Raw genomic sequence first — 14,306 nt, 5'->3', positions numbered from 1 at the left:
TGTTGTGAATATATTTGTTTTTGTTAAAGTGTATAAGAAAAATCCAATTTCACACAGATATTTGTTTACAACAGGAAAAGTATTTTAATAATTTTTCAGGTAATTGTGGATATTCTTTGATACTACAGTACAACTTGGTAAGTGCTAATTTCTTAAATGTTAGTTACAAAGCAGAATCTGTAAACATATCAATTAACCTTCTGTAGTTGGCTATTTGAAAATTTACTGGTCTGTCTTGCACTTTGAATCTTTAAGTATGTATAATTTTATAATATCCTGCATTGAGTATTTGGAAAAATTGGTCTACTGAGTTATATAAAGCTTCCAAATGTTGACACATTTAATTATATAAATCTTTAAACTATCAGATATATTAACATCACTGCCAATCTCAGCATAAGATTCTTTAAATATTGGGAAGCTGTCAAGCTCACCGTGGCAGATACAGGTTTTACAAAATTCTGATTTTTTGCTCGAAAGCTAGAATTTTGTCATTGACAGCATTTCTCAGTTGTTTTGTTTGAGTGACTGGCTCACTTTGCTCAATTCCCAGAAAACATTTACCAAATACTCCTGCTTGCGTATAATAGTTTGTTAGTCCCATCTTTCAAGCAAAAATGGTTTTCCGAACAAAATCGAGCTAGTCACAGTGTGAATGGTATGAGTTCTTTTCCTGAGGGGAACTATCACTTTCATTTGTAGCTGAAATGCTTTTTTGTATAATTCCCATATCACACATAATACATATAAAAAGGAAATTACTAAAGGGTGGAGTTTTTTAAAACTTAAAGTGTTACTGCTTCATCAAGGCCAGTTAAGTGATATATATTTTTTAAACTGAGTTAGAAGTGATGAGGAATGCAACAATTATTAGTGAAATTTTGTGTCACTGCCTTGATTCATGGTATCACCAGATATTTTCACCACTGTTTCCTTTTCACCATCCATGCAAATGTCATCACAGTGAAAAAGGCAAATAACATCTTTAGTATTATTATAAAAATCATTTTGATCCTCTATACCTTCTGAGAAAACATATTGAGCGTATTTAAATGGTTGCCTTAATTTGCCAATTTTACCGTTATTTATATAAAACAACATTATAAGTATGAACATTTATTAATGGTATAGATTTAGGGAAAAAATTGATTTCTAAGAGTTTGCTATTTGGAACATAAGCTCCAAGAAAAGAGCTTAGAATAGAAATTTGTCAATGACTGAAACTTTCAATTATTATATTATACTATAGTATTATATAGTATACTATAATATATATTATATAGTATACTATATTATATATAATATATAATTATATATATTCAATTATACTATACTAAATTTTCAATTATACTATTTTTAAATATACTGATTTTATGTGGTATTTGTGATTAAACATAGACTATGTAATTTATTTTTTTTTTATTTTTATTTATTTATTTATTTATTTATTTTTTTTAAATTTATTTATTTATTTTTAATTTTTACTTTACAATTCTGTATTGCTTTTGGCATAGATTGACATGAATCCACCACAGGTGTACATGCGTTCCCAAACATGAGCCCCCCTCCCACCCCCCTCCCCACAACATCTCTCTGGGTCATCCCTGCGCGTCAGCCCCAAGCGTGTCATATCCTGCATCAGTGTTATTGTCACTTTGTAGCATAGACATTCAATGTTCTGAATAAAGAATTGTATATTTTTTGTCTATATTCAAATAATCAAAACAAAGAATAATATTTAAATTATTTGACTAATCAGTTCATTTTGGACTTTATGCAAAAGTACCTATATATCTTTGGGTGCTTAAGTTCTTAAGAGAAGTCCCTAAGCTATTTATGTGTGATAGAAATAACTAGAAATAAATGGGAAAAAATTGCAGATGGAAATTGAGCATTAATTTTTTTATTTGGTATGACAAAAATGTGACTTTTTGGTATTCTTTTACAAGATAATTCTATTTCTTGTCATTCTTGATAAGTGTTTATATTTAGGAACTTAAGCTTTTATGCTAACAAATGTTAAGTCAGAATTCTTAAGGATTGTAATGCACTGTGATAGTTTTTCAGTAAATTACTGGAGCAGCCCTATTTATTTAAACCCTGGTTTAACCTGATTATTAACAATTAAATTGTGTTTTCTTCTTACAATTAAAGTGTATTCAAATTTATTGGTCCCTTGCTTCACAGATTTATCTCAGTATGTGGTATATTCAAACAGAATTTTGTATTTTTAATTAGGGGATTAGATAAGTAATTCTGAAGAGCCAAAAAAAAAATTGTTAGACATCACATTGCTTAACCATCTAATATACCATAAGTGTGTCTGCACTCTGTTGTGGGAGCTGTCTATCAGGCAGGCTTGTTTTTCGGGCAGTATTTTAAAGAGTGGACATGTGCAGGAACTGTGAGCACAATTAGCGCCAAGCAGATAAATCCAGCTCTAATCCTGTTTACGGTCTGCATCAGACAGATGTGCCAAGATTGATTTAGACAAGCCCTGGGCTTACAGTAATATTTTTAAAAGTGCCATTCACTGTTCTATTTCTGTTAAACCTTTGCTAAATATTCTTAAGTGTTGTTGGTTTTACTGTTCTTGTTAGCCACCCTAACCTACTTTAAGCAGGTCTTGCTTTGCTCTCATGGTGACAGGGTAACCTGCCAGGAGAGGTTATCTTTATTCCCCGTAATTAAATTGACTTTTCCCCCCAAGAAAATACAATAGGAAGTGGGTGCTGAATTAAATAAATAGCATGATATCCAATAGACATATACTTAAATCCCATGCTGGAACAGATGGTCCCCAGCAGCTCTGTAAGTAATGTGAGAGGACAGTTAATGTTCTGAAACAACTAGCGATCACCAATATGATCCTAATGAACCAATAGATTTCAAATAATAAACCACATGCCACAAAGAAAAATTGCATATCATCTGTAAGGTTTTAATGCTCCTAAACTGAGAAAAATGTCTATAGATGATTTTCATGCTTTTCTAATGTTATCAAATAATTTATGGATAAAGTTTGACTTCATATTTTTTACCAATACAGGTATGTTTTAGCATTAAAGTAAATTAAAGTTACATTTAAATTATATCTCCCCCAAGTATGTTTAAAAAAATTTTTAGCTCCTCTTTTACATACTTAGGTTGTGCATAGAAATGTGGCTTTTGCATACAATTATGAAAGCATTGCTTTTATTCATGGCAGAAACTGGTTATCCTGTTAACAGAGGTTGCTATGTGGTGATGGAAGTGGCTATCTTACAGATGAACGATTAGGCAGAGATAAAAGACCTAAATATGTTTCAGCATTTATAAATAAAATAATTTATAAAACAGAAGCAGTATTTTTCTGATTCACATAGAGAATAAGAGTCTGAGTCTTTCTTAAGCTTTTATTTATAAAGAGGTATAGGTAAGTGGTTGATTTTAATAGACCCCCAAATAATGGTCTTCACTCTGAATATGGTTTCTTTTTTTCTCTTTAATCATATTTCTCATAAATATTTGTATTTTCTAACTGTGTTTCAAAGAGTTAAGTGTTTTGGTGTGGGGGTAGAGGGGAGACAATGACCTTCTTAGATTTTCAGCTTATCCTCTCGACATCTCTAGAACCTTCAGCTCACTGGGGGTTAGCCTGAGGGCCCTCCACCTAGAAACCTGAGGACCCTTTGGCCTTAGCTCTCTTTCAAGTCTTGGAAGCCAGTGTCCTGCCCCACAGAGCCAGCTGGTCCACTGCTTATATCTTAAGAACTTCAAAAACAAAACAAAGACACAGACAAGCACCATCTAATCTGATAATGGGTAAACAATGTTTAGACAGTTCCAAGCCATTAGATAAAACCATTTTAAATTCAAGTTCACACAATTCTATTGAGTTTTATTCCTAAAGACTATATTCAGAAGAAAACAATTTTCTATAAAACTAGTTATATACATATCTTCGCATATGTTAGGAAACAGTTTTGTTTAAAATCAGGTGTATCCTGTGATTAGAGAGAACTGGGCTGATTTGCTCATGTTGTGTAAATGATTGACATTGCAGAAATGAATAATAGACCAGAATTCCTATGTAGGAAATTGGCACCTGAGAGATTCCTATAGCTGCTGAGGAAAATAGAGTGCCGAAGAACATTTGCCTATTGTTAGAAATTTGTAAAGCAAGCAAAAAACTATTTTATTCACAAATCAATTATCTTTATTTTCATTTCAAATGAAAACAATGTTTTTGTAATGCTTCCTCTTAGCTTCCTCTTGTCACACTGGCTAAGAGATCAGGAACATGAAAACCCCAAATGTGAATCTGTGGGCAAATGTGGGAAGAGGTTAGAAGTCCAAGCAGGGAAAGCAGGAAATACCATTCATAGAGTTACAGGCCTTTTCAGAGTTTTCAATTCTGTCAGCTCCTGGTTGCTACAGTCTAACCTTCCATTTCCTTGAAGGTCACCATGAGGTTTTGAATGAAGTACAGTTGACACTTGAACAACATATATTTGAACCACGTTTGTCCACATATATGCAAATCTTTATCAGTAGTAAATGGTGCTTGTTTGCATTCTTGACATGTAATCGCGGATGGAAGGAACCATGAATATGGAGAGATGGCTATAAATTATATATGGATTTTTGATGACACTTGAGGGTGTACCTTTAAACAACCCTGGATTGTTTAAGGATCAAGTCTATTACTCAGTTAAGACACATGAGTGGCTTTGCTGTTTTCCTAGGATCTAGTTAGAGACAGAGCAATGGCTTGACTACTGTTTTAAGTTTGACTAGAATAAAAAACAGATCCAGAAAGTGAGATGAGTGTGTGTTTACTTCAGGAAGGTCCTTACTTCTGTGTAGTATTGGTAAGGACCAGTCAAAGTACTTGGATTTAGATCTTGGATCTGGCTTCTACCAGATGTATGACCATGGGCAAGTTACTTAAATGCTGTGGTCTGAATTCCTTGTTTTTAGGAAAAAGCATCTGCCTTGGGTATTGTAAGGATTAAATGAGATAATAGATGTCTGGCATATAGCACATGCTAATTAAATATTAGCTCCCCTTACATTTTAGAAAAGGGGATCTAAAAAATTAAAATGAATAATATGATCAGGAACTATTTGTGAGCAAGAAAACTATCTTTTTCAGTTGATTACAGAAATATTTCCATTGTAGGAAAATTAGAAATTCATATACGCAAACTAATTCACAGTCTCACTCTCCTTCCGAGTTTTCATATGCATCGTCATACATATGTGCATATAGAAATACGTTCCACATACATTATGCATTCAATAAATATATACAAAACAGTAATGGAAATATGGTACACTGTTTTAGACACTTTTCTAGTCAGATTGCTACATTTTAATGGCTGAATAGCATTATAGTATATGAATATGCTTCATTTTCCAAAACCAATAGTCTGTTAGGTCACATTTAGGTTATTTCCAAGTTTCACTCAAATAATGCTTGGGTAAGCATTCTTATAGCTAAATTGTGCATATTATCTATTCCCTTGGGGTAAATTCCTGGAAGTAAATTGCTTGATCAAAAATATGCATATTTTAAAGCATTTTCCCTTTTCTCATTTTAAAAAACTGATAAAATATAATGCTGATTACAGAAAGGAAGGTTTATAAGTAAAAATTAATCTTATACTCATTTATATCTCTGTTTTCATTGATAACTGCTATTTGTTATGTGTTTTTTGTGTAGATTTTTTTCTCCTTTTAATGAAAGTGAGATCTGCCTCTCAGATTATTGTCATTCATTTGTTTTTTATTCCACTTACTCATACCTCAACATAGATGTCTTTCCACATCAAAACTGAAAGATCTAATTTTCTCATTGTGAGTTGCAGATTATGATTAAGCAGTTCTATTGAAGAACATGAATACTGCTTCAAATAGTTTTGCTATTATAAATACTGCTGCAATTAATATTTTGAAATCTTTTGATAAGTGTTCCCAACTTGTTCTCCAGCAGTTACCATTTTTGCATTCCCACTAGCACTGGGACTGGTTCCCTTTGCCCATACCATCAATGAGCGTTATTTTTGATCTTGTGCCAATCTAAAAGGCAAAAAGTGGTATCTTGTTGTTTTAATTTGCATTTCTTTGATTACTAATTAGATTGAACTTTCTCATATGTTCATTGGTCAATTTGCATTTCTTCTTTTGTGAAATGCCTGCCTGAGTCTTTAATGTACTCTTCCACTGAAGTGTTTCTTTTCTTGATTAAATAGATTGTTTAACTGTCATATGTTGCAAATATTTCTTCCCCGTTGGATTTTGTTTATGACTTCTATTTATGGGTCTTTAGGACTTTATTGGCATTAAATAACCTTTATGTTATGTATCTCACTCTCTGTCTGCCTTTATTGCCGTACTGTGGCTTTACTAATTTATGGTTGTATAAAGTTCTTTGTAATCTAGGAATATTGGTGTATATTATGAAACAGAGATCTAGTTTTTCTTTTCTTTTTTAAAGATGAACCAGTTCTAAGTCATCTCTTAGTAAATATTCCTCACTGATTTTGGATACTACCGTTATCACATTTGTGACTTTTAAAATATATGCAAATATTTCTTTGGACCATTTATTTATCTATTTCTAGATGTTTTAATTATTATAACTTTACAAGATATTATCTGGCTGGTATGTACTTCTCCTCATTACTATTAAAACATTTTTCTTCATTATTTATTCCAAGAAAATTTATAAATCATTTGATAAGTTTCCTTGCTCCTTACGTCAAAGAAAATACCATTTAGATTTTGACTGGAATTGCATTATAAGTAGTAATTAATAATGAGAATACTAGCTTAAAAATAATGTAATCTTGGAACTTGATATGCCTTCATTTGTCTCTCACCTTATTTTGTATGGCCTTTTCTACCCAAACAAGTCCAGGATCATTTTGATAAATTTGTTCCTGGATAATAATTTGCATAGGGTCTGTTTATCCCCAATATTCTTTCTTTCTAGATATTGATATATTTGTAACCAGCTTCCTTATTGGCTCTTCTTATTAGTTCTAATGATTTCAAATAGATTCTTCTGGGTTTTATGAATATATTGTGATACTGTCTATAAATAGCTGCAGTTTCATCTCTCCCTTTACCCCTTCCACCATCAGTTGTTTTTATTTAATTTTCCTTGTGTATGATAGTGACCAGAATGTTGAGAATAGTAAGAGTAATATAGGTATTCTTGCCCTGTTTCCATAAATTCTACTAAGTTGGATCTTGGTGGTTGTTTTAGTATCTTTAAATTTGCAATTACAAGAGATTTTAAATAGGAGTAGTCATTGAATTGTTTACTGCCAAAGTGAAGTACACATGGCAAGGAATTCAGACTATAATATAGGACTTTGAGTAAAAAATATATATATTTCATCCTTTTCATTTTTTCCCTTCAGCAATCCTCCCTCCCTTCCTACCTGACCCCTTTGGAGGTCTTATTTTTTATATGTTTGATTACATAAAAATTAAATTAATGTGAGATACAAGCTTATAATGGACATTATAAGATTGTTCTCAGTTGCTCAGTTGTATCTGACTCTTTGCTACCCCATGGACTATAGCCCACAAAGCTCTTCTGTCCATGGGATTTCCCAGGCAAGAATACTGGAGTGGGTTGCTATACCGTTCACCAGGGGATCTTTCGAACCCAGGGATTGAACCCTTGTCTCCTGCATAGCAGGCAGATTCTTTACCATCTGAGCCACCAGGGAAGCAAGTTTAGGCAATATACATACCAAAATTGGAATACCAGACCATCTTACCTGCCTCCTGAGAAATGTGTATGCAGGTCAATAAGCAACGGTTAGAACCGAACATGGAACAACAGACAGGTTCCAAATTGGAAAAGGAGTACGTCAAGGCTGTATATTGTCAGCCTGCTTATTTAACTTATATCAGAGTACATCATGCAAAATACCAGGCTGGATGAAGCATAGGCTGGAATCAAGATTGCTGAGAGAAATATCAATAACTTCAGATATGCAGTTGATGCCACCCTTATGGCAGAAAGCGAGGAGGAATGAAAGAGCCTTTTGATGAAGATGAAAGAGGAGAGTGAAAAAGCTGGCTTAAAACTCAACATTCACAAAACAAAGATCATGGCATCCAGTCCCATCACTCCAAGGCAAATAGATGGGGAAACAATGGAAACAGTGACAGACTATTTTTTTGGGCTCCAAAATCACTGCAGATGGTGACTGAAGCCATGAAATTAAAAGATACTTGCTTCTTGAAAGAAAAACTATGATCAACATAGACAGCATATTAAAAAGCAGAGATATTACTTTGCCAACAAAGGTCTGTCTAGTCAAAGCTATGGTTTTTCCAGTAGTCATGTATGGATGTAAGAATTGGACCATAAAGAAAGCTGAGCGCCAAAGAGTTGATGCTCTTGAACTGTGGTATTATAGAAGACTTTTAGCCATTTGGACTGCAAGGAGATCTAACCAGTCAGTCCTAAAGGAAATCAGTCCTGAATATTCACTGGAAGGATTGATGCTGAAGCTCCAATACTTTGGCCACCTGATGTGAAGAACTGACTCATTGGAAAAGACCCTGATGATGGGAAAGATTGAAGGCAAGAGGAGAAGGGGACCACAGAGGATGAGATGGTTGGATGGCATCACAGACTCGATGCACATGAGTCTGAGCAAGCTCCGGGAATTGGTGATGGACAGGGAAGCCTGGAGTGCTGCAGTCCATGGGATCACAAAGAGTTGGACACAACTGAGTGACTGAACTGAAGCAAAAGATGTAATTTTATATTTTGCCTGTAGGAGGAATGTTAGGCAGCTAATAATTATCCATTCTGCACAAATATATAAATAAATTCTAAATTTGCACTTATGTAATATTCTAATTTTATATTAAACTAAATGTAATAGTCAATAAGATCTAAATTTTAGGGGAAAAAATTTCTAAACATAATATTTTTCTCTCCAGTACAATTATTAAAAAGGAAAGCACATTCCTGTCATTTCCCCTACCTTAGTTCAAGCCTCGTAGATTGGTTTCCATTCCTCCAGTATCTCACTTGTGTTTTCTAATCTTTATCCTGATGACATAATCATCTTTGCTAAACTAAATTGCAGGGTTATGGTGAAAAATGTACACCACCTTGGGATCAATGCACAATGAGCAAACTCCCGAGTGTAGCATGAAGATTTACCATGGACTCATGATAAATCTGAACTCAGACTTCCTCTTGTGCGCCTTGTTGGGAGCCTTCCCAACTTCAGTTCAAGTGTCCTCAGCCTTTAGGAGAAGGGGGTCCCACCGCATCCCCTGGGAAGGGTCTTGATTAAGAGAGTAAGTGTTCCAGGTGAAGCATAACATTAGGACAGTGAATAACAAAAAGTTTTAATCTTTGTTCATGATTGAAACCTGTTGAATCTCTCATATATGCACACCTCTTCCTATCCCACTATATTTGAATAAAGAACCAAATTCAAATTCACTGGCAACCATTCTACAGTGATGGAAAGGACCATATTTAAGTTGAAGCCAAGGTTCATGAAAGAAATAGCAAAATACAATGGGCACAGCACACACTGACACATGTGCTTGTATGTGCTGCTAACTTGCCTGTCGACTCTCACTCTTCCGCTGTACACAGAAATGCATCATTTGCCTTCTCATCACCGACTCGATGGACGTGCATCTGAGTGAACTCCGGGAGTTGGTGATGGACAGGGAGGCCTGGTGTGCTGCAGTTCATGGGGTCGCAAAGAGTCGGAGACGACTGAGCGACTGAACTGAACTGAAGTCTGTAAAACTGTCCAGTTCAAATTCTTTTCTTGGGTTTTCTGATAAAAATTAATATGACCCTCTGAGACACCAGAATTCTTTTATGTATGTTCCAATTATATCTACTTTCAATATCTATTTTAATCCCTAATAAATAATGGCCACTCGGGAGCAGGTAGTAGAACTTCTCTCTCTTGCATTCTTTATAGTGTTTAACACAAAGCATTTAACAGAAGTTTCTTGAACTGAATGATATATAGTAATATCCATGTTAAACTGTTTTGGATACTAAATCAATGAAACAAAGTAATTCAGTGTTTTTATCCCACTTTTCATTGACTCCTAATGTGAATTTCAAACTTTTCCTTCTGCTAATCCTTGAAAATCTTCAGGGAAAGAAACATGAGGTCTGAATCATTTCTTTTTCTTATAAACCACCTTCAAGGGAGCCAAAAGCCACAAAGATCAAAGATTAATTCCTTCAATATAATTTTGTTTTGATTCAGACAGAAACTTCATTGCAGTCGATGGCTTTTCGGGTGAAGGACCTTCCCACAAAGATTATTGTTATTCTTCTTTAATTTCCTTCTATTCATTCATCAAGTCATGAGATGTAGGTTTGTAAACAGCAACAACAACATAGTGAGATTCAGGTGGATCTTTTTAGATTGGCAGGAATTCATTGTTTTCTACGCACAGTAATCTCATTATTTCCTTTTTGTACATATATCTCTTTACCAAAAATATACATTTTCTTTCCCTTTCATGTTGCTTTCAACAGCCTGTCTTAAACTCACTTCTGTTAGTGAATCCTTTTCTTTCCATTACTTTACTCTGTCCCTGTAAGTAACAGGAAGCCTCTTGTATGATACTAACTTATTATTACTGAAATGTTGCTTTGTTTTTGTTCCTAGAATTCTTCATACATTGAATATTCTCGGATTCTGAATGTCCTAGGCATTGTGTGGCAGAGACTCTCTTCCATTTTTTTCTATCTATGGGATAATGGACCTAATTTTTCTTTTTTTCCCTCCTCATCTCATATAGGACTTGACATAAAGCATAATCAGTAAAATCACAGATGATAAATGTTTTTGAGTTTTCACTATTTATTATTCATACATACAAGAATATAAACACAATGGTTTTGACTGGAAATTTTAATTTCTTTTCAGATGATTCCAAGTATGATTTTCTACATAAAGAAGAATTTGTTGAACTCAAGGACATATTCTCTGTCAAACTGAAACGGCGTTGTTCAATTAAACAGCAGAAAAGTGGTACTTTATTAGGAATCACTCTCTTCATATGTTTGAAAAAGGAACAAAATAAATTAAAGGATTCTACACTTGATCTTATTAATTTAAGTGAAGACCACTGTGACATATGGTTTAGACAGTTCAAGAAAATTTTGGCAGGTAAGTACTCCTTATGGAAATTTTTAATGAGTCTAGTTTCTTTGATGTAGGTTATTAATCTAAACATGGTATTATATTTATCAATAACTCTTAATTATATTGAGGTTGTTTGCTTCTATTTCTAGTCTGTTAAATGTTCTTGGCATGAAAGGTGTTGAATTTGGTCACATGCTTTTTCTACATTAATTGAAATAATCATATAACTTTTTCGTTTCATTCTGTTAATGTGTGTTCTACATTGACTTTTAATAGGTTGAACCATCCTTGCATTCCAGCAATAAATCCCAAATAGTCACAGTATATAATTCTTTTAATATTTTACTGAATTTGGCTTGCTAGTATTTTGTTGAGGATCACTCAACATTACTACTCATTAGAGATATTTGTGTGTAGTTTTTATTTTTCTGCTTTTAGTATCTTTCTGACTTTGATATCAAGGTAGTACTGACCTTGTAGAATGACTTAGCAAGTAACTGCTGAATGACTGCTTCCATGAAGAAGCTTTGATAATCTGAAGTAAAACAGTTCTTAAATAATATTGTTCTCTAGGGAGCTGCTTTTAAAAGGATGTTTATTTTTCTATTAGTGTTTCTTTTGAGCTTATATTAGAATTTATTTTTCTTGCACCTACACATTGAAAGCAAGTGAATATATATACTGGCTGACTTGAGAGTAACAGTTTTTATTAATTGAAATATAATTGACTTACAATATTGTGTTTCAGGTATACAGCAAAGTGATTTGGTTATATATATATATATGTGTGTGTGCGTGTGTGTTTTCCTATTGTTTTCCATTGTTGGTTGTTATAAGATCCTGAATATAGTTCCCTGTGAAATATAATAAATTACTGTTTAGTTTATATATGTTAGTGTGCATCTATCTATTAATCCCATACGCCTGATTTATCCCTCCCCCTTCCCCTTTGGTACCCATATAAGTTTGTTTTCTATGTCTCTGTGTTTCTATTTTTTAAATAAGTTGATTTGTCCAGGTTTTAGATTCCACATAATAAGTGATATCATATGGTATTTGTTTTTTCTCTTTCTGACTTACTTCACTTAGTATAACAATCTCTAGGTCTATTCATGATGCTGCAAGTGGCATTATTTCATTCTTTTTTAATGGCTGAGTAGTATTCCATTACAAACATATACATAAATAAATATACACACATTTACATATATGTGTCTGTGTATGTATATATATACATATATATGTATGTATATACACCCAGGTGGCACTAGTAATAAAGAATCTGCCTGTCAATGCAGGAAACTTAAGAGACTCAGATTTGATCCCTGGGTTAGGAATATCCCCTGGAGGCGGGCATGGCAACCCACTCCAATATTCTTGCCTGGAGCATCCCATGGACAGAGGAGCCTGGTGTGCTACAGTGCATAGCATCACAAAGAATTGGACATGACTGAAGGTAGGATGCACACGTACACACACACACACACACACACCCCATGTCTTCTTTGTTCCTTCATCTGTTAGTGGACCCTGAGGTTGCTTCTGTGTCTTGGCTATTGTATATAGTGCCACCATGAACACTGGGGTGCATGTACCTTTTTGAATTAGAGCAGTTAGTTTTTCTGGATGTATGCCCAGGAGTAGGATTGCTGGATTAGACAGTAACTCTGTTTTTAGCTTTTTAAATGAACTTCTATACTGTTCTTCATAATGGCTGCACCAACTTACATTCCCACCAACAGTGTAGGAGGGTTTTTGTTTCAATACACCCTCTGCTGCTGCTGCTGCTGCCGAGTCGCTTCAGTCGTGTCCGACTCTGTGCGACCCCATAGATGGCAGCCCACCAGGCTCCTCCGTCCTTGGGACTCCCCAAGCAAAAACGCTGGAGTGGGTTGCCATTGCCTTCTCCAATGCATGAAAGTGAAAAGTGAAAGTGAAGTCGCTCAGTCGTGTCCGACTCTTCACGACCCCATGGACTGCAGCCCACCAGGCTCCTCCATCCATGGGGGTTTCCAGGCAAGAGTACTGGAGTGGGGTGCCATTGCCTTCTCCAATACACCCTCTCCAGCATATATTTGTAGAGTTTTTGATGATGGCCTTTCTGACCTGTGTGAGGTGATACCTTATTGTAGTTTTGATTTGTTTTTCTCAAATAATTAATGATATTGAGCATCTTTTCATTTGCCTGTTGGCTATCTGTATGTCTTTTTTGGAGAAATGTCTGTTCAGTTCTCTTGCCTATTTTTTGAAAATATTGTATTTTTAAATGGAGTTGTATGGGCTGTTTGTACATCTTTTGTAATTCTTTCCCAGTCTGTAGTTTGTCTTTTTGTTTTGTTTATGGTTTCCTTTGATGTGCGAAATCTCATAAGTTTGAGTAGGTCCCATTGTTTATTTTTGCTTTTATTTATTTTGCCTTGAGAGATTGACTTTAGAAAACATTGGTGCGATTTATGTCACAAAATGTTTTGCCTGTGTGCTATTCTAGGAGTTTTGTGGTGTTGTGTCTTATATTTAACTCTTTAATCCATTTTGAATTAAATTTTTGTATATGGTGTAAGGGAGTGTTCTAACTTCACTGATTTATATGTGGCCATCTAATGAGAATAACAGTTTTTTGACGATAATTAAAATTGTCTGTATTTCAGGGTAGCTTTTCCTAAAGGTAATATCCAGAGAAAAGAGAATATTTTCTAGACTATTATGTCCTTATGAATTCAGTGTATCTTAAATTTTTGAATGATGTTTATATTTTACATATTAAATAAAGTATACATGAATACACATATAAAGTTGGACTATAAAGAAAGCTGAGCACCAAAGAATTGATGCTTTTGAACTGTGGTGCTGGAGAAGTCTCCTGAGAGTCCCTTGGACTGCAACAGATCCAACCAGTCCATCCTAAAGGAAATCAGTCCTGAATATTTGTTGGAAGGACTGATGCTGAAACTGAAACTCCGATACTTTGGCCACCTGATGTGAAGAACTGACTCATTGGAAAAGACCCTGATGCTGGGAAAGATTGAAGGCAGGAGGAGAAGGGGACAACAGGGGATAAGATGGTTGGATGGCATCACTGACTCAATGGACATGGGTTTGGGTGGATTCTGGGAGTTGGTAACAGGGAGGCCTGGCATGCGGTAGTCCATG

At 34.5% G+C, this 14,306-nt stretch overlaps 1 protein-coding gene across 2 annotated transcripts in view; it reads left to right on the top strand.

Moving 5' to 3' along the window:
• Positions 1-14,306, top strand: part of CERKL (ceramide kinase like) — a 137,328-nt gene that overhangs the window by 39,994 nt on the left and 83,028 nt on the right. For both annotated transcript variants that reach the window (XM_040227742.1, XM_040227741.1), the window contains exon 2: positions 10,938-11,180. In XM_040227742.1, the coding sequence (XP_040083676.1) occupies positions 10,938-11,180 (243 nt within the window). The remainder of the gene's footprint in view (positions 1-10,937; positions 11,181-14,306) is intronic.

This window comes from Oryx dammah, unplaced genomic scaffold (assembly GCF_014754425.2).
Source record: "Oryx dammah isolate SB20612 unplaced genomic scaffold, SCBI_Odam_1.1 HiC_scaffold_27, whole genome shotgun sequence".
Classification (NCBI taxonomy): Eukaryota; Metazoa; Chordata; class Mammalia; order Artiodactyla; family Bovidae; genus Oryx; species Oryx dammah.
Note: the sequence above shows the minus strand (reverse complement) of the source record. Positions and strands in the feature narration are given on the sequence as shown.